This window comes from Aphis gossypii, chromosome 1, assembly GCF_020184175.1.
Source record: "Aphis gossypii isolate Hap1 chromosome 1, ASM2018417v2, whole genome shotgun sequence".
NCBI classification, from domain to species: Eukaryota; Metazoa; Arthropoda; class Insecta; order Hemiptera; family Aphididae; genus Aphis; species Aphis gossypii.
This window is the reverse complement of record NC_065530.1, coordinates 44,819,161-44,841,889: the sequence shown is the minus strand read 5'-3', so window position 1 is coordinate 44,841,889 and position 22,729 is coordinate 44,819,161. Positions and strand designations below refer to the sequence as shown.

At 24.9% G+C, this 22,729-nt stretch overlaps 3 protein-coding genes across 6 annotated transcripts in view; 2 read left to right on the top strand and 1 right to left on the bottom strand.

Annotated features, from left to right (window-relative positions):
* Positions 1–344: 344 nt before the first annotated feature.
* Positions 345–8,814, bottom strand: LOC114130199 (uridine-cytidine kinase-like 1). 2 transcript variants are annotated; one of them, XM_027995117.2, is made up of 11 exons: positions 8,402–8,814; positions 7,714–7,844; positions 7,018–7,191; positions 6,771–6,877; positions 6,525–6,695; positions 6,236–6,307; positions 5,468–5,719; positions 1,295–1,504; positions 1,019–1,204; positions 797–962; positions 345–738 (listed from the first exon to the last, which is right to left on the bottom strand). In XM_027995117.2, the coding sequence occupies exons 1-11, from the start codon at positions 8,452–8,454 to the stop codon at positions 584–586; spliced, it is 1,677 nt and encodes a 558-aa protein (XP_027850918.2). In that variant the 5' UTR covers positions 8,455–8,814; the 3' UTR covers positions 345–583. The 2 variants fall into 2 exon arrangements, with proteins under 2 accessions (XP_027850918.2, XP_050053637.1); XM_050197680.1 differs by lacking the exon at positions 8,402–8,814 and adding an exon at positions 7,925–7,946.
* A 546-nt stretch (positions 8,815–9,360) lies between these two features.
* The window catches only part of LOC114130180 (protein tilB), a 40,432-nt gene continuing 27,063 nt past the window's right edge, over positions 9,361–22,729 (top strand). For 2 of the 3 annotated variants that reach the window (XM_050197681.1, XM_050197682.1), the window contains exons 1-5: positions 9,361–9,662; positions 13,483–13,650; positions 20,557–20,731; positions 21,718–21,896; positions 21,985–22,081. In XM_050197681.1, the coding sequence (XP_050053638.1) occupies positions 9,653–9,662; positions 13,483–13,650; positions 20,557–20,731; positions 21,718–21,896; positions 21,985–22,081 (629 nt within the window). In that variant the 5' untranslated portion in view covers positions 9,361–9,652. The remainder of the gene's footprint in view (positions 9,663–13,482; positions 13,651–20,556; positions 20,732–21,717; positions 21,897–21,984; positions 22,082–22,729) is intronic. The other variant, XM_050197683.1, reaches the window with a different exon arrangement.
* On the top strand, positions 16,334–19,542 carry LOC114130176 (transcription initiation factor TFIID subunit 5). Its single transcript, XM_027995081.2, is given in 3 exon segments — positions 16,334–17,366; positions 17,369–17,544; positions 18,277–19,542. Coding segments are annotated over 3 exon segments (2,013 nt in total). The 5' UTR covers positions 16,334–16,633; the 3' UTR covers positions 19,381–19,542.

Here is a 22,729-nt window from a genome sequence, read left to right as displayed (position 1 = left end):
ATATTATTTAATACTGTAATTTAGTGAAATAATAATACAATATTTGATTAGGTTGATTAAATAAGTAATAGTATTACCTTGTATCTAAACTGGTTAACAACTGACCATCGACATCAATTTAAAATTAGTTCGAAATTGATTGAACAGATAGGTAATAACAATAATAATAAGTAAAATAATTTAATAATAATGAAAGCAAAACATGGCTTAATAAATAACTAAACTGTTATAATGAATTAATGACCAATGTTATTTCCATTTTCCACCATTAACAATAAAATGTAGACTTTGTATCAATTATATGTGATGAGAGTAATTAAGAATATATAAATTATTTTGACACATTTTAAGTCATTATAAAATAAAACTGTTTATTCAATGATATCAATCCAATTATAAACAATTATAAATCATAAATCTGATTAATTCTAGAAGTCTTACATTAAGTTAAGTACATCCAATTTTAAAACACCTTAATATATAGTACTGTGAGAAATTAATAGTTGAAAAATAATTGTAAGTTAATAAAACTTATAATAAAAGTTCAGCACAATTTATTAAGGACTTCAATTGAACTGCTTTACTAACTGGATAAGTACTCTTCTGGTTCAGTGCCAAAATATCTATCACCGAAATTACCAATTCCCGGTAAAACGTGGAATTTTTCATTTATTTCTGGATCGACAGCTGATGTGACGATGCGCACTTGAGGAAATGCATATGCAATTGTGTGCACCCCTAAAAATATTATCAAGTATTTAGTATTTTACAATGTCTAATTAAACAACATACATACCAGATTCAGCCATTAGTAATGAAACCAACAAAATATTTTCTTCAGGAACATCATGATCTAAAAGTACTCGAATGGCCATCATTGCAGCTGCACCAGTAGCTACTGTGGCATCCATTAAAATCACCATATAGTCTTTAATATCTTTAGGTAGACGCAAATAATAGAGCTAAATTTAAACATTAGTTAATTATACTAAACAAAATAAATATTCAAGTCACATACTTCTGGTTCACCAGTGGATCTATTTGTTTGAATCAAAATTTTTCCAATACGTATGTCTTTACAAACATCGCAAACTGCTTGTTCCATTGTTTCCCCAGCTCTCAAAATTGACACACCACATATCTTGTCACTAGCACACCTCTTACCAGAATATGGTACACACTGGGGAGTATCTACAATAACATTCTAAATAAAACATAATAGATTTAATTCATTATCTTATTCAACTATTTATATTATTTTTTTTAATTAAATAAGAAAAATAACATTACTTACTTTGAATGGCAACAATGATAGCGCAAACTCAATAACTAGTCTAATAAGCCGTTTGGAATAAAATATAAATTCATCCTTGGGTGTGTCTTTATTTCGTATAAATGTGTGTAAACCTTGTGTTTGTGGTGTAGATGGCAATAGATGAATAGAACTAGGTAGAGGTTGACCAACGTAAGACATTGCAAGTGTTTCTCGTAATTTAAATCCTCGCTGAAACATAGAATAATATTTCATCATTTTAAAAGATTTTTTTTTTTTCAAAAAATAGATACATTAATGAAATATATTATTATATAGGTATACATATAATATACTAATAGTAAAAATATTTAGGTATATTTTATTTTATTACCTAATTTTAAAGTTAATCTATACATGAAAAATATAACCGTGATCTGACTTGATATACCTACGTAATTCACATTTATAACTAAGTGTAAGACCATATTAATTATTATTTTACAATTCTGTGTATTTTATTATTTGTACAACTATTAACAATGGCTGCATCACTAAACATAATATATCAGCCAATCACAACTTGTTTATAATGCATAGATAACATTTTTCAAATAGCCATAGATATTTATTTTACAAACAATGAACTTACATTGTTTCTCTGTCTTTATAAAATTGTTTAATGTTATAGTTATTTATTTACACAAAAAAGTAAATAATAATAATTACCCTACCTATAATATAGAATAATTAGATATAATATGTATATATTAATTGATTTAATTTAGTTAATAACATTTTTGATCACAAACATAAATCTTAAGTCAACAGTATAAATAAATTATAAAATAATAATGATAATAATGTAGTAAAAATTACACTAGTCATTATATAGAAATTATTTTTGAGACAAAACTCCTATATTAATACATAAAATAACTTTTTTTAATAGGTTTAATATCTATTAATACTTGAATTTAACATGTATATACTGTGCGCAATTATTTATCATTGCTTTTGAGTTAAAATAGCAGTACAACCCTGACTTGGATTCAGTAAAACAATAAATATATAATATTTACAACTCTTTATTTTTACTTAATATCTATTAAATATGAAATTGTGATAGTAATTGATTAAAAGTTTAAATTATTCAAAAATTTAAGTGCACCCCTAAGAAGTTCACTGAAAATATTTTCATATTACCTATAATATATGATATAAATAAATAATAAATTTTTTTTTCTAGAAAAAAAGTATTCAGTTTAATCATAATTTATTTTGTATTGCCACATATTTCTAAATATTTGTAAGTATGAAATTCAAAATCTTTTAAAGTGTCTATGATGAAATCAATAATGCAAATTAACTTAAAAATTAAATATAATACTTTTATAATTATTTTTGGAAGATCATTATGCTCTTATTTGTTGGGCACATTTATTTAAATTTTATAGAAATACTAGTTGACCCAGAAACAAGTTGCTGGCTTGAATTAATGCTACTAAACTATTTACAAAGTTGAACATGGTTCATGTTTGATAACATTAAAATTTAATTTTATAAATGAAATGTTAATTTTTAACTATTTTTAACATTAATTTATAGTTTTAATTTAAGCCAACGCTAATCAGTGTTCAATATTTTTGGTTAACCTATTTTTTACAAAGACAAAAAATAGACTCGATAGTTTCCCTACACATTAGCATACAAACAATAACCCACAGGAGTTTTCTTCACTCTTTTGAGACTATTACAATTTTAAATTGTGATGTTTTTAATAACTCACACACAATTACTATTTGTTTTAAATAACTAAATGAACAAATTTATTTTTAATAAAAACCTTCAACATTACCTATATATTTAATAGATGATGATCCCATACAGTATTGTCATGAAAATAATAATAATAATAATAAAAATCTAACCATGAAAATAATATCTTTCTTACATATCTTTAATTGAAATATGAACTATCCTATAATTTAAGTTGAATCAAATCACACACATGAACAAAATCAAAACAAAAATTGGTGATGTAGTTTAAAAGCACATTGCATGACGTGCAAACCCTTTGTTAGCTAAATTTTTATGTATACAAATTAATTTTAAACTTCTATTTATAAAATTTGATAATTAAAATCAACTATGATACCACGATATGTTTATCCATCATTAGTAATTCATAATTGCTTATGAGTTTAAATAACAGTTTAATACTGGCTTGCACTTGAACAAACCAATTAAGTTAATTGATCAGTCATGTTAGTCCATTTTTTTTTTTTTTTTTTGTTACTCGATTTCTATGAAATGTTAATTGTGATATTAATTATTTCAAATTATTCAATATTTTAAGTATATCTCCCCCACAAATTAGTTGTTTAACAAAAACGTTTTAATTTTACTTATTAAATCTAAACTTTTTTTGTATTACCTTCACTTAACATTATTTGTAAGTATTAAGTTCAAAACTTAAACAGATTTCTATGATAAAATTAATTATAATACTTAATATATATATTTTTTTTTTAAGATTAATTTGTGTTTTTTTTGAACACATAAGTCAAGTAGCTAAATGAATAATACATTTAATACACTTTTAGTAGTTATAAACAGATACATTTATTATATTTTTTTTTTCTTTGATTATATGAAATAAAATATAAATAATAGTAAAACAATGCAATTTAATCACAAATAATTAATGATAAGTTTTAACATATTTGATATCATCATTTCTCAATGTTTCTCTTAACTTCTTAACCAATATGACACAATATTTGAAATTCCGTAAAATATGGAATCCTTTTATAATGCAGCAAAGTGATTTTTCCTTACCTATTTAAACATTTAAAGTTGTATGTAATCTTAAACCTAATTTGGTTAATAACTACAATTTTGATACATTATTTTCAAAGTGATATTTATAAAATAAGATAGTGTCGAAAATTCTTTTTTTTACAATAAACTGTGTAATGAAAAGAATCAGATCCAAATAAATTTAATAAAAAATATTATCAAAAATAAATGCTAATTTCAAGAAGAATTGAAAATAATTCTATTAAATAATAATGTTAAAAAAATTATACATATAGGAATTAATGGCAGCGTTAATGTATGAAATTATGTTGTTTAATGAAATATCTAGGAACTTAAAACATTAACTAATTAAGATGATAGTTCAAAAAAATCTAATTTAACTATTTTATGAATTCTCCGTGACTATTCAATTGTATTGTTTACCAGTATTGAAAGTAATTAAAATTAAATATAGTTTGATGGCATGTGAACTAGTGTTGTTTTTATATCGATAATAGGTATGATAATTAATTTATTTGATACTACATAGTACATATTAATAACAACAATATACATAGGCAAATACTACTTCAACATTTGTGCAATAATACATATATGATACATTAATATATCATAAATTCATAAAATTCATAATGGAATGAACATCTCGCCTTTTCCACATTCACAAAACTATTAAAAAATGGTATATCGTCTAATTCAAAATGTCACTAAGTACAATCTTATAATAGCAAATAGTAAATATTTCGCTATTCTTCATTTCAAATCTAAACAGTTAGAAAATTAACTTAATTTTTAAAATATTGTTAACAAATTATATTAAATAGAAATTGTTGTTTTAAAATTATACTTTCAAGCTGAAATATTTTTAAGAAAATTTAGAAAAATTGAATGTATCTTTTACTTAAGTTAATAATTTTTCCTGAATGTAATTAACATTTTTTAGTATCAAAATAAATATTTCATATATACTCTTCAACTAATAAATGATATATAAATATTTTAGTTATTCGCAATCGCAAATTATTTATATTAACTAATTTTGCTATACAATTTCTAAATACAGTGTTAATTAATTAATTTTAATGTAAAGACTTTTACCTAAGACAGATGATTAAATTATAAAATAATGGATTTCAACTTAAATAGTAACTTATGTTACACAGTAAATAAGTTTACAAAATATAACAATTAATATTGTTACACTTCAGTATATCAAAGATAATTCTAATTTAATCTAATCTATTTCTAATAAACTAAAAAGGTAAATAATGTATTAACTATTATCTAATTCCTAATGTCTATGTCTGCTATGATATTATACTTTTTAAGAAATAATCATTTTAAATTTAAATATTGATAAAAAAAAAATATTGCTTTATAAAGTAAACTCACCGCTTGTAGTTGTTTATGTACATGACGAACAATTAATTCTATAGCAACTGTATTATCCCCACCTCGAGGTACAATGATATCAGCATGGATCATGGACGGAGCGATATAATGTGAAAATGATGGTTTTACCATATTACAATACTGTTTTAAAACACCTTGAAGATCTCTACCTCGTTGAGATATATCTCTCTTAAGTCTCCGTGCTAATCTGATATCAGCATCAGTATCTACAAATACTTTCATATCCAACATCTATACAAATATATAAAGTTAAATAATTATGAATGTACATGTTCAATTAAAAAATATAAAACTGATAATTATTTTTATGTTTTACATAAAAAATGTTTTAGTTTTACTGAATATTTCATGGACATTGTATATAACATAATTCAAGAATTTAGGTTTATATTTATTCAAAGAATTATACAAATAAAGTGAACATTTTTTAAAAACAGAAAATAATTAACTGAACATTTTAATAAGTGTTACAATTATGTATGCCTCAAGCTTTTTAAATTTTCAAACTTGAACAATAAATGTAGATTTTATTTAAATTTTAATTGTTTGTTAATTGTAAATTAATAAGTTATATTTTAAAATGTATGATTTTAATTTTTAGAATAAAATTTTGAGTTTTAATTTAAACATTTTTTTTAAAACTTAAGTTTAACCAATCTTTAATTAATTAATATTAAATAATTAAACCATCAAAATTTTCAATAAAATTTTTAAATTAATATTTAATTTTAATAAAATTTTACTAACCTTCAAAACATCTGAATTATAAAATGCCATAATTCCTTCAAATATTATGACATTTGCGCCATACATTGTTTTCTAAAATAAATAAATAATATTATATAAAATATGTTTAAAAATATATAAATATAATACTTATACTGTAGATTGGAAATTAATAAGAGATATAAATTAAATCAATCAGTTTAACATAAATCCTAAAAACTAATTTGATCAACTTTTACTAACTAGTACAATATAATATTAAATATATTTTAGTCAATAGTTAATATTAAAGAAAAAATATAATATTTACAGTTTTAGTTTCTCTAGCGTGTGTGACAAAATTATAAATGGGTACTTCAACTTTCTTGCCATCCTTTAATCTTTGTAAAGTAGAAGTCAATAGTTCAAAATCAAACGCTTCTGGATGATCAAAGTTGTACTCATTATGGGCAGCTTTCTCATGTTGTTCTTCAGTTAACACCTAATGTTAAAATAATAGATTAGATAAATTGTTAATTATAATACTATAATTGATACTACTATTAATTAATTAAACCTTATAAAATGAGTCCATGCTAAGCAATACAACCCATGGAACATTTAATGATTCTATAATTTTTCTAGCCACAGTTGTTTTCCCCGAAGCACTTCCACCACATACACCTAAATATTGTATTGTATATAATGTTTGATTTATTTTGTTAAGAATTTGAAAGTTTAGTGATATTTCATATTATGTTATTATAAATACATAAAATGTTGTTGTCTAAAAGAAGTGCAATTAATTATAATAAATGACTCACCGATAACAAATGGTTCTACTTGTTGTCCAGCAGTGTTGTACCATGGTGGTCGACCAGCTGTGTAAATTGTGCGTGTATGAGACTGTAATACTGACTCTGTAGCTGTTTTTTTAGTTGATTGGCTGACAGAGGTTGTTCTTTGCCGTAATGTTGACCGAGGAGATTTCACCAACACTTAAATTAAAATAATAACACAAAATTAACTTACAAAAATAAAATGAAAATAAGTAATATGTTAGTTAACAAATTGTGTGTTGAAAGATCATGTTTTTTTGTTTTACCTATTTAATTAAAATTTTAATGTAAACAAATTGAACATAATATGTTCAATTCATGAATGTACAATTATAAAATTTGATAGCAATATATTACTATAACCCGTATAGTAAATCTTAGCACTCAGCAAACATTAGGGTTTCACAAAAGCTTAATCCATAGTATTATAATATTTTTTTTTAGATACTATAGTTTTTGAGTCAATGTTTTTTTAAACTTTATCGATTGCCAAGTACCAAGATGAATAGGACAAGTTATACATACTTATTATAGAAGGTCAATTTATAACTCTAATAACAAACCAATTGTTGATCATGATTGAATTTTAAACAAACCAATTTTATCATTATGTAGTTACTTAAAAATTCTACTATATTTAATTTACAAAATGTAATTAGAATAATTAAAATAAATTATTACCGGTTGATGGCGCACTAGTCGACTGTTTAGATGGTGACATACTAGAAGAGATTATGCTATCACTTTCTTCGTCATCATTATCTAAGGCAACCGAAATGTCACCAACTACATCACGATATTCGTTCAAATCACTAAAATCAAAATAAGAATTAAATAAACATTATTTATCTATAAATATGGTATAAGAATATCTTCTATATTATACAAGTACCTTATTATTATTATTTTAAACGTGTGGATTTGCTAAAGAATTTATTTCAACAAATTATGTTAAGTAGGTATAACAATACAATTATCAAATAATACATTTCAAAGTCATTGAAAATTACAAACACATTGACAATAGTAAGATAACATCCAGAATTAGGAAGTGAGGATATATCCTAAATTATGAACCTATTGAAATTATTTAATATTAAAAAAATAAATAATATACAAAAAAAAAACATGTTTAAACCTGTCAAACATTAATAAAACTACTGTGACCGTAGTATACGAAAGCAATAGACTATTCAAACCATCTAAACCACACACATCGCATACTACAATCGCAACAGTCATTTAAGACATTAACAGCAAATGGTATTAAAGTAACATACTATACAAAAAAAAAAAAAAAAAAATAGGTTGATACAAATAGTGTTACAATATACCTAATATATTAGTTATTATGATCAATGTAAATTACCTATCGGAACTGGCAGAACTCGGAGGATCAAACGGTTGTATTTTAGCAGCCATCGTGTGTAACTCAAGTCTAACGCATAATATTACAAATACTGGTGTAGGTGATGATTATTGGTTACCACGATAATAATCGAACATGGGCACCGCACGAAACGTCAACACGTCGTCGCGAAATGAATTGCCATTAACATATTTTGCAATTTGCTTACACCGAATACCGATATAATAATATAGCAAATATAACAGTACAGCTGCTGTACGAGAAAACACGGTCGACGTGCAATCACACTCGAAACCGATTGTCGACGAGTAAGAACTCGTCTTTACTCTTTAGAAAGGTCGTCGTGAACTCGTAACGGCGTGCGAACGAGATGAATAGAATAATAAACTCTATCATCTGAGTCATCTGACAAACGATGATCACGATATTCATAATAATAATAATAATATTATGATAACAGATAACTGTTATATCATATTCAATAAGACAATAACCACGGTTTAATCTCTTTTCTATGATAATTGATATTACATTAAAATATAATATCCACATTCATGGTTCGGGGAAAACCATAGGGCAAACACAGACCTTGTACTTATAAGGACAGTAGCTGCTGGTAGGTGACAAGGTGGATTGATTGGATTGATATCAATCCGTCTTCGGTTCGAGGGTGTTCACCCGTAGAGTAGTAGTAGTAGTAGTACTGCTGAAGTGTACTACGGTACTACTTGGTGTATTCACCACAGTTAACACAGTTAACGGCGAAAAACTCAAAAATTGTCATGGAATAGTGCAACAAATATTTTCGTCCAAGAGGACGTGACGTTGGACCACCAGCAGCTACAAATACCTATTGTTAACCACCCACAAGTCTACAAACTTAGATACTTTTCGTTCTATAAGTATTTCTATTTTCTGTGCCTCCACCAGTCCACAAAAAATCGTGCCATAGGTACTACTCTACGATGTTTATTTATACATTTGTTTATTTATAAGTCTATGGTTCGTTCACAAGTCGATTGTATCATGGAGTATGAACGACCATAATTTTCACGCAACCTACCCTGGTACTTGGTAGTTTAATTATAATAGAACGTTAGAACCCCATAAGTCGTAAGCTGCTGCTCCATAGCAACGACATATTATTATCATCAATATAAACTCGTAAAAAATGGCTATTGAAATTTGAAAAATAATACGATCGATAAAATAGTGGTTTTTTTACGAATCCAGCACGCGTATTGCATAATCATGGCTAATAGTGAGTATCTATATTATTATAATATATTAATGGGTTATCGGTTATATATTTATATCATAATTCGTATAGTCATTAAAATTTCATATAAGTAGATAGATATTATTATATGTTTTGTTCGTTTAAAACGATATTCAGTCAGAGAATATCCAAGGACAAAATAATTCAAACCTGCAAAATACATTTTTCCTCCAATGATTTATTATTTCTAGTATTTTATAGTTATATATATGTATATCCAAGTTAATGATATGGATAATGTGACTATGTGATGTTATAATAAAATTAATTATCAAAGCTCACCAAGCTCAAAAACGGTGTATAGGTATACTAGCTGTGTACAATAAATTATGTGTATGGTTGTGTATAGTCATCTAAAATTTAGAACCTTATGCAATAAATTTTAATTATAACTTATAAGTAAATAGTTTATTTTAAATTAATTCGATATAAACTAGGATACGATATAAAAATGTATTTTATGCGTTTTTACTGTACATTTTTATGATTATTTTTTTTATACATTTTAATATTTATGGACGTATATAGAACTCGGAACTCCATTTTATTATTAGGTATTATTAAAAATTCAATAATTCAATAAAATTAGTTTAATATTGATTTAGATTAATCACAAACGTCCAAAAATTTAGATATTAAATAATAAAATACTACTTGGTGTAACATTAAAAATAACAAAAAGTGAATTGGGTACCAGGTAGGTACCAATGTACCACTATAATGTTGGTCAATTAGTAAACAGAAGGATAATTGTGACCTATACTATAATTTTGAAAAATGATGGTTCCACCTTTCTATATTTTTTTTGTTGATTCGATGTCCATTATCAAGGATGGTTTGGACATTCCTCATTGATGGTAGATAGAGTGTTGATGAAAGATGTAAAAAGTGAAACGCATTCTACGAGATTTTATGAAGTTTATTTTGAGTCTTTTTTATTCTAATACCAGGACTCCTATATAATCTCCAATATCAATAATATCACTTCCATTTTGTAATACTGATTTAACGAACACTTAACTTTACTATAACTTTACTATTAGTTATACTAGGTAGTTTAGTAGTTACCTACAAGAACCTGCAATATCTTATAATTCTTCTTTTAATGAAAAATACAATGATTTACAATGAAATACAATGATTGTAATATTATTTCAAATTTACTAAATGTCATTGCTAATTTTACCAGAAAATTGTAATCTATTGATAATAATTTATAACGGTGTTTTAAGACGTCGCTTGCGTATTTCCATAATTTAGTCATATTATTTTTTAGCTATTTTTAAATTAAAAATATAAAAACTATAATATACATTTTTAAATTTAGATGTACGTGGATATTCTGATAGTCAAATATTTTGGTTACTCTGAAATTTACAATTTATATAGTTTGTTGGGTAGACAACAAAGCCCCAACTCCACATGGATACCGTTTGATAAAGGTATTTTATTAAGGTAAACCGTATTGATTCCCGTTTAATTACGCACATTTTCCTTCTCAATTTTATAGGCTTAGGAGTAGGACTTAGGACTATTAACTTTAAAGTATCCTTGATTAAAAATAATAATCAACAACTTTAGTTCCCTTTTCACTAAACATAAACTCCATACTAACGAAAAATTAAAATTAAAAAATATAGATTAAAATACGATCGATGTATAAGCGAAAACAATTAATTTATATAGGTACGAGTGTAAATGACGGTGTTATTTGAGACCGTAAAGTGCTCACTAACATATTAAAGTTATACTTAGCTACCTACATAGGAATCATTGGATATAATATATTACAAAAAAAATATATACCCATACAGCGAGAGTATTGTGAGTATAATTATTAATTATAATATCTCAATTGTTAACTTAATCGATCAGCGATAATTTGCTAAACCTCTAACAATGTATTGCTATTGTAGAGAGTAGGTGCATTTATATTTTATACTAGGTATCTAATTTATATTCTGTACCAATTATTATTAAAAATAAAATTAAAATTGTAACTATTTGACCTGAACAAAAACGGGAACCAATCTGGCTCAATTTCCCCACTCACTCTTTTTGATTCCTTACCAGTTACCCCCATCAAATTTGGTTTTTGTATATTTATATTATATAGATTTTAAACAGTCATAATATTTTAAATAATAAAAAAAAGGTTGGAAAGTGTGTAACACTCTGCTGTAAAATTAATAATTATCATAGGTATAGACTATAGAGTGATTCATTATTATATAGGCGTATTAAATTTAAATATAAAAAACGATTTTGAGCGGAAAAGGTCTATCATTCTATATACTAATAAGTTTATTTCGTAATATGTTTTTTGATATAGCTATTAAGGTAAGTAATTTACTTACCCTAATTATTTTACTTTTAGTATTACAGTAGGTCGAAATATTTTTTTCTGAGAATATTGCATTTATTATATAATTAGTATTTAATTATTATATCGTATATTCGTATTACATAAATCAACTTATAAGTTGATGAGTCATTAAAATATACGATGCTAATACTTAGTCCTAGTGTCGTATACAGAATTTTTTTGGGTTGAGGAGAGATGGGTGCTTGAACAAAAATTTAACAAATTAGTTCTTAAAATCTGTATGGATTTTATTACAATTATTATACATTTCATTACTTTTTTTTTACAATATTTTTACGATTATAGTAAGAGTAAATATTTATCATTTTTAAAACTATTTATAATTAATGTAACTTACATTTAGTTTTAGTTGGTACATTTTTTATGTATAAGTTTTAAATCCCCACGAATAATGTTTTTTTATTTTAACAAATTAATGAAAATCGTTATTTATTGTTTAAATATGTAGGTAATTTCATCCAAATTTGAAATTCAAATATTTATAAAAAATAATATTATTTCTATATTATTTTATAGATTTTTTAGTTCCAGCAGTGTGAACTATTTATAACTTATGACTTATGAGGAATATTGTATTACATGTTCAAACTTTAGCTATTAAAATTGAAGATTTTAAAATTGTTTACTACTTATACAAACTAGGTCTTGTAGTTTTTATATTTTTTTTTTATTTTGTAAAAATTTAAGCTACAAATACATACAAAAAAATTATGCTTGGACATTATTAATGTCTTTATATAATATATAATATCGAAAATTCCTCATGCGTATAAATAATTTAAAAAGGGTCAACATTTTTTGGTAATCGTTGTATAATAATTACATAAATGTATTTTATATTTTTTATTGTTAATAGGTACTCTAAAATTTAGAGTTTAGATCAGTAAATTGTAATGAATGTATATTAAAAATTGTTTACTCACTAAAGACTTCAGATGTACTACAGTACCTACCCATCGATCTGTATAATTAATAATATTAGGTACATTATATTAAAGTAAAAACCACGTGTGAAAAACAAATGCTAATTATTGTGCAATAACTGTACCGTGTTTAGAAACTGAAAATATAATTCGATTATTCGTTTTTAAAATAAAGAATTCAATTTTATCAAAAACTTATTCAACGTATAAGTTCTATTAATTAATTTTTGTTTCAATTTGCAAAAAACTACACCTTAAGTTTAAAATCGAAGTATTTTTACTGCGAGACACAACAAATAAAATAAACACCGTTGTAATATCGATATATTCATCGCTCCACTCAGAATCTCATTGGTATAATTATAATAACAAAAAAATTTAAAAATAAACATTTTATTTTTTTATCTCATTTTTGATTGTGATGATAACAATAATTTATTACACTCAATGAAGGATCATATAATATTCTATATTATTTTAAAACTTTTTTTAGTTACAATTGAACTTATAAGAAAACGTTCTGAACATAACGAAGGTGAAATCGGCACTTTAGAAGAAATATCTTTACACCAGGAAGATATTACTAAAATAGAAAATTTACAAAATTGGTGTAAAGATTTAAAAATATTACTTTTGCAATCAAATTTAATATTTAAAATAGGTTAGTATAATATACCTACAAATAAAGTTAAGTAGTTATAGTTAGTTATACATAACATAGCAAATAGTTTCATAATCAAGTTGCATTCACTTGTAACTTGCAAAATAAATTGGAAATTGTAAAAATATTTTTAATATACCAACATATTACATTATTACATAGGTACATTGAACCAGGTAATAGGTATATCTTTCTTTATCTCAAGTCTTCATCTTTTATGTATAGGTAATAATATCGTCAAGGTAAGTATTTACTTTTTTTATTATAATACTTAAACTGTAGGTACTACGTATTTTATAATAAAAAGGATTTATTATTTTGGTATAAGTATAAATTACCTATAGCTACATAATACATTAATACATTTATAAACTTATAACTTATAAATTATATACTGTCGTCCATACGTGCAAGTCATAGATAGGTATAATAGGTGTTTTATACATAATATTTCGTATTAACATAAATAAGAACTATAATATTTACGAATTACGGATATTATAATTTGTATTTTTGATGTTTATGCAATTAATTTATGAAATATATAATAATCTAACCTTTAGTTAAATACTAACCATAAACCAACATAATGTAGTAATATAAACATAGGTAATGGTAATTAGATTTTGTATTTTTGTAAATTGTAACAATATTTTATTATATTAAATATTAATACTTTTCAATTTTAATTATTAATTTATATAACTCACATTAGTCATATAATGAAATTGTTCTCACGAACCTTTTGATTTTTGTGTAAACAAATATTTAGTAGTGCCATAATTACCAAAAAACATAAATAATTGTAACCTATACTTGAATTACTTGCTTACTTTCGATAACAAAATTACAATATTTAATAATGTGATCTTTGAAATTCTAATAGGTAGTTATGTCCTTACATCCTGCTATATTTTAATATCAAAGAAAAATATTTCGATTAATGTATTGGATGTTAATATTTTATTATTCTATTATGATTATAATTATTGCTTCTGTTTAAAAATAAGAACGAATAAATGCATACGATTTGAATTTATCACATCCGCCAGGATGTATCTCCCGAACAGTACTGATATTATTTTGATATGTGTAACTATAACACGACTTTGTTTTATTTATTAAGGTTATTATAATTTTTATTCCTTTTTAATTATTATATTCTTAAGTATAAATAGTTTAAATGTGAATAATTTATAAAATATTTTATTTTAATTTTAGACCAAATTGCTCTTAATCGAATGGATGTGAATTTTTAAGAATAGGTATACCTATTGACTTTTTGAACTTTATAGAATAAGAGATAATGAAATCTTTAAAAAACAAAATCTTCTCAGTGTTAATAATATAAATTATAACTTATAAGTTACATAGATATCAGAACTTCATAAATCGTGGTTATTGTTTTTTTGGGTAGGTAGTGAAAACACTCATATAGGTACATAAATAATACTTAATATTTTTTTTATATAGGTTAAACGGTAATCTTCATTCTGGAAGTATTATATTCTTAAAAACATATACAAACATATACAGATATTTTGATATAGGAAATTTAGTCTCTAACAAACTGTTTTTAAAATATTTATAAGATTAAACCATTTAGATTTTAGATTATAATGGTAAAAACCAATAGATGCCCTACTTTGTGTATACATTGATTCGCTAAGTAAATTCAGTTCCATTTTGATTTACGATAGGCACACACTCGGGATGTTTGTTTGGTGGACTTAGCTAGGTCGTTACTCGTTTATAAATTATACACTGCGATTTAAAAAAATTAATTGGATCATATTTTTCAAATTCCCAAGATTATTTATTTAATCCCCTGACTCCTGGGCAACAAAAATATCTGTTTTTCAAATGAGAACCCTACTTTTTTTATCTCAATTATTTGGAGGATAATTTTTTTTTCTGAAAATGGTTCACCATGGTTCAATGGTTCATACTCCATTATGTAACTATAATTCTAAAATACAAGTCCTATCTGTAAATGCAAACTATACTAGTACACTATTGTATATTTCACTATACACTATATACTATTTCTCTACCATATAGTATCAGTATCATCCAAAATGCATTCTGGTGAATAGTGAATGCAATTAATTTGGACAATATTTTATCGACTCGATGTCTCGATCGATATAGGCACAGATAGGGTCAATTTTTTTTGGGAGGGGGGGGGGGGCTAGAACAAATGTAATGCGTGTATATTTTGTTTATGGAATGTGCAACATTGATAATATCTGAAATAATAATAATATTTGAGGGGGCTAGCCAAATATTAGGGGGCTAAGACCCCCAATCCCCCATCTAACTGCCACCCAACGATCGGTCATGTTCAACATCCTTTCTTTAATGTTTATGAGTCATAAATATATAATACAATACCTTAAGCAATTAGGTATTTAGTATTTACTCACTGCAGTATAGTATAGAATTTATTACCTATTGTAATTTGCATTAAAATTATTAAAATACTACGGAGGACATAATATTGTATAGTACAATTAATATCGTGAAAACACGTCTGTTTGTTTAATAATATTTCAAACGTTCCTACGGCTACATTGTTTAAACTGTAAATCATACAAACTTGAATATTTTAGTTTTCACGTTGTAAACACTGTATAAAATCTTATCAAAAAAAATATTTTGTTTACACATTTTTAAGTTAATTTTTTTTTAAAACCATTCCTTAAATTGATCAAAGTTCAAATCGTGTTACGTTAAAAATTAAAATGTATAGTTTTGATTAATTTAAAAAGTGATTTAATTTTAAGGCTTAAATAACACTATTATACGTCAGAACTTATTTTCAAGAAATTTAATATTAAGTACCTAGGTCCTAGGTACTTCAATATAGTTAATTACATTTCATCATAGAATAATATTCAATTATTTTATGGTTTGTGGATGTATTTAATTACATACAAAAAAATTATTATAAGCTTATAACATATAACATTGATTAAAAAAAATGGAAGAAGATATTAAGCCAGATATTAAACCAGTGATCGACGAAACTCCCAAAGAACCAGATGATAAAAAGACTAGTTTATGTGTTGCATTGAAAATTCTCAAAAAGTATAACTTAAATTCTACTGCTGAAACATTGAAGAAAGAAGCAAATTTGACAGATTCTGCATATAATACTTCAGAACATGATGTTAATAACGCTCTAAATATATTTAAATCTCAAGGAGATCCGTCAGTGTATGAGAATGCTTATATAACTCTATCAAAATTTGTTGAAACATCACTAGATATTTACAAACACGAGTTGAGCTGTGTTTTGTATCCAGTATTTGTACACATGTATTTGGATCTTGTTTGTAATCGTTATGAAGCTGAAGCTTTAAGGTTTATGAATAAGTTTGGACCTATACAAGAATCCTACTATCAGGCTGACATTAAAAACTTGGCAATAATTACCAAAAAAGAAGAATTAGATGATAATGCATTAATAAGTAATTACAAATCAAATGAATTTGTTGTTCGAATGTCTAGGGATACATTATCTCTTTTAAAACGGCATCTGAAAGAAAAAAAACAAACTGTCTTACTAGATATCGTTCAAGAAAATTTGTTCTTTGATGTATATGAAGGAATAGCTAGAAACAAACAACAAATTGATGCGGTAGCAGGAGGTATGATTGGAGAAGGAACTCGACAAGATAATAAATCCAGAGTGTATTATGGGTTATTGAAAGAACCGATTTGCAAACTGCAGCCGCAACAGTTAACTTAGATGAAGATGAAGAAGAAACTCAAGAGAGCGAAAAACCAAAAAAAAAGAAATCAAAGTCTAATCCTTTATTATCTAAAAAAACTAAAATTGATCCTAATGCTCCACCATTAGATAGAATGCCACTACCACAATTAAGAGAGGTAAATATATTTATATGATTATCATTTTACAAATTTGTAAAATATATTACTTAGTTTAAACTTATATTAAATAGTAGGTACTTTCTTTTTAAGTGTTAGGATTTGTTTGGCACCCTCAAAATGAAACATTTACAATTTAATACAATATTTTTAACATATTTTCATCCATACACTCAAAACTTCATGAAGGTATTTAGTGTAATATTTTTATCTTCATGTTGTAGTTAATACTCTATTAATTAATACTAAAATATTTTCTGTTGAGTGTTGACCATTATCCACTTCTAGAATAACTTGATTATACATTTATACCTTTACCATGTCATTACATAAGAGAAATACTTATGATGGCTTAAAATATTAAAATTTTCATTTAGAAATGTTATAAAATCAAAAATGTCTTATTTATTTAATATTTAAATTAGATAATTTTGTTTGTTTGTAGGAAATATAAATTATCTTTAATTTTTAATACTTTTGAGTTTTATGTTTAATAGTTAAATTTATCCAATTAATATTAAATATAAATAAATACATATATTAATATTACTCAATCAAAATGGATATAATAGTTTATTTTGTAGTAGAAATTTAATGACTTTTAGTTTCTATCAGTATTCAGTGTCATCCAAATTTTAAATTATAAAACTGATGGGAATCCTATTTTTAATTTATTAAGTTTGTAATGTACAATAATAATATTTTTTGATATTTAAACATTACATTTTTCAGATTGATAAAAAAATTAAAGTTCAAGCAGTTTTAGATTCTGCTAAGCGAGTGGCATTAAATCATGAAACATTACCTTCAATATGTTGTTATACATTATTAAATTGTTCCAATGCTGTAAATTGTGCAACAATTAGTGATGATGCAACAATGTTGGCTGTAGGAATGGCTAATAGTCGAGTACGCGTGTGGAGCCTAGTACCTCAAAAACTACGTGCTATGAAAACAGCTGATCAACTTCTAGATATTGATTTAGAATCAGACGATGTAATGCATAGGATATTAGATGATAGATCAGCAGAAACCACTCGTACTTTACTCGGACATTATGGCCCTGTATATCAAGTATCCTTTAGTCCTGATAAAACATTATTATTGTCATGTTCAGAAGATTGCACTATTAGACTTTGGAGTTTACTATTATGGTCATGTGTAGTTGCATATAAGGGAAGTTACCATCCTGTATTTGATGTCAAGTTCAGTTTACATGGTTATTATTTTGCAACTGCTAGTAGAGACCGCACAGCAAGATTATGGGCAACAGATAATTATCAGACATTAAGGTTGTTCGCTGGTCATTTTTCAGATGTTGATTGTTGTCAGTTTCACCCTAATTCAAATTATATTGCAACTGGATCAAGTGACCGAACTGTGCGTTTATGGGATTGTGTTACCGGAGAACAAGTACGATTGATGACTGGCCATAAAGGAGAAATTTTGACTTTATGCTTTTCAAATGAAGGACGAGTTTTAGCATCAGCTGGCAATGATTGTAATGTACTTCTATGGGACATTGCACATGGACATTTAATAGCTATGCTAACTGGACATAACGGACCTATTTATACAATTACTTTTAGTAGAGATAGTACTATTTTAGCAACTGGCTCTCATGATTGTAAAATAATGCTTTGGGATTATTCAAAACTTTTAGAAGATCTTTCATTGGATGATATGAATGTACATAACCCAACAGTTGTGAATAATAGTTCTAAATACTTACTTCGAGCATTTGGTACCAAGAATTCACCAGTTATACATCTATTTTTTTCGAGGCGTAATATTATGTTTTGTGTATGCTCATTTAATTCTCCTCAATCCAACTAACTGTTAATTTTCAAAAACAATTATTGTACTATGTTTATCTCTGTTAATTATTTAATAGTGTTATAGTTAAGTACAAGGGTGTATAAGTAACTATTCTTTTTTGTGGTATTTGTAATTAAATATAATTTATTTTCTAAAATATATTTTTATATATTTATAGCATATTGTGTAATTAAATATATTCATCAAAACACTTGTGTTCTTTTACAATAAAATATTATTAAGCAATTATTTTATATTTTTATTTGACTGTTAAAATTACTTAATAGTTTGTATATATAATACTGTATACAATATACATGTTATTTATTTTGAGTAAATGTAAATTTATGTACCATTAAATTTAAGTTTATACATAAAAAGAGTTTGAACCTAAAAGGTAAAATATATATGATAAATTAATAAACCAGAAATCTCTAAAAGAAATTTTCAAATAATAATTATTTTGACTTAGTTTATTTTAATAATTAAAACAAATATTACAGTGAGTAACTAATAAATAGTGACTGAATAATTAATAATTATATATCAATAAAATATGTCTTATGGATCCTATAATATCTGATTTTTATTAATGCTCATTTAATACAACTTACAATTATTATACATTTTGAAAACTTGAATGTTAGTTAATTAAATATTTTTACATTATTCTATATTCTTATTAATTTAAATAAAACATTTTTTTTTATTCACAAAATATATATATCTTAACTATGGTAATTACTAATTTGTGTTAGATAATTACATAAACATAAGCATGTTTATGTGACTGGGAAATCTGGTAATGGTCAAGCCTAAGAAATTAAACTAACTTGGAACTAATTTTAAAATTTATTTTATCTATTATGAGAACTGAGTTAGTGTAAAGAACTTCCCAGAAAATTATTCTTGTCCCGATCTGTGAGACTGTGAAATCAGGTGTATAGGTACACCAGGAGGGTTTTAAGAGTTCAAACTCCTACAACCTCCCTAACATTTAGATTTTATGTTATAAAATTATATATTAGCTAAAAATTAATGTTTAATAAAGTTTTAAATACCTAGTCCCTAATTGTAATTATATAAACCAGTTATGATAACACTTCTCTGTGAAATAGATTAAAATTTGTCTATGTCCATAATTAATGATAATCTATGAAGATACCGTCCTACTTACAATATTTTTGATTTCAGAAAATTTGAACAAATTAAAGAAATTGGAATATTTAAATTTGGCATTAAATTGTATTGAAAAAGTAGAAAACTTGGACCGATGTGAATCTTTAAACAAATTAGACTTGACAATGAATTTTATAGGGAAACTAGATAGCATTGAATCATTAAAATACAACACGCATTTAAGAACATTGTAAGTAAAGTCGTATTAGTTTTAACTTTACACTATATCGATAACTAATGTATATTTTTTTTAATTGTATATAATTCGTCTGAAACTAATATCAACATTTTAAGAAATGTCGTTTTTTTTTTTTATATTTAATTTAAAATGCGATAAATAATAAGTATTATTATAAAAGTTAAATAAATAAGCTAGTACCTACATATCTTAATATTTTAAAAACTTAACGTAAGTTATTTATTGGGAAAGCGAAAAAAATATTAGTATTTTGTATATTAGGTTAAAGTGGTTAGATAATTTTCGTTAGAGGATCTAAAATTCAAAAAGCCATGAAGATATAATAATAATAATAATATAATATATAATAATAGTTTTTTAGCATTGAATTTTTTTTGCTTGTATAATATTTAAAATATTATCTTTAAAACAGCATCAATTTGAAACGTTAATTGCCTGTACATAAAAATGAATCTATTCTGTTTCTGTCATAAGTTCTTTATAATTATATGTGTTTTGTCTATTCTATTCTAAGAACGATATCAATACAATTTCAGTGGTCGAATAGGTACACGAATATAATAAGATAAAATAAAGTATGTATAACCATATAGAAGATAATACTTAGATTCGAATAAATTTACCTATATCCTATTTTTTTTTTCAAATATTCTTATTAATTTAATTACTTATGATCTATGAATTACAATTTTGTGATTTTGATTAATAAATATGAATTCGTGCACTGTTCTAAACGATAATGTGGTTTTAGATAAATGTATGCATTATTGATATATATTATAATATTATATAATATATAAATATATTAAACAGCGGGTGCGGTATTGAACTTTTTGATTTTGGGATAACTCTGCGAAATCGATGTCCAAAACAAATTTTGTAGATTTAAATGACGACCTTTTTATCAGGATTTTTTGGATTTTTTTAATGCGATTCCATAAATCGTTGTACCTACCTATATGTTTTAATTTGTTCAGGTATCTCACTGGAAATCCTTGTACAGATTACAATGGATATCGCGAGTATGTTATTGGTACTTTACCACAAATTGACGTACTCGACGGAATAGATGTGACTTCATTTGATAAATTGGTCGCCAAACAGCAGTTATCAAATGTCACACCTAAAATTATTGCCCAACAAAAAACCTATGAAAGTAAAATAAAAATACGTATAATGCGTATATTTATCGAACTAACCTAACCTGTATTAGAGTAATGAGATTTTATGTTAACTATATGTAGATTTCAGAATAAAACAAAAAAAGTCATCAAAATCTTTAAATATTACTGAAGAAACTTTGGAAACATACGAAAAAAATTATGAAGAATCAGATGAAGAGTATGTATAAAAAATATAACAAGTATTTTTAAATACTTCTACTGTAAAATGTTCCTACCTACATATTAGATTATGTAGGTATAATAATTAATAACTAATAAGTAGGTATACTAGGAAATTAATTAAAAACTATAGAAAATTAAATATAGATACAAGTAGGATGAATAGGTACCTACATATTATAGCCTAGGTATATCTTTAGTAGGAGTGCTAGCAGTGCTAGCACTCAACTAATATAGATGTTAAGTTACATTTAATTTTTTCTTGTGTCTCATCTCTCATATAATTTAATATTACTCATAAATATTTATTAAAAAAAAATGTAAATTAAATTGATCATTTAATAATATAATAAATAATAATTAATAGTATGTAGGTACTATCTTAATTCATATTATCATGCATTGGCAGTTATTTTATTTTTATTTTTATCATGCACTATATTACTATACCTACTCTATACTCATGACCTATCAATACTTAACTTATTTGATATAATAATTTATTTTATTGTGGATGGGTGAGGTGTAGGGCGTATGTAAACTTGTGTGATAACGTAGAGGGATGACACCACTTACACCACCTTTTGAGACATACGTGAGTAATAGTAAAAATCCATCAAATAAATGCTATGTAAAAATGTTAAAA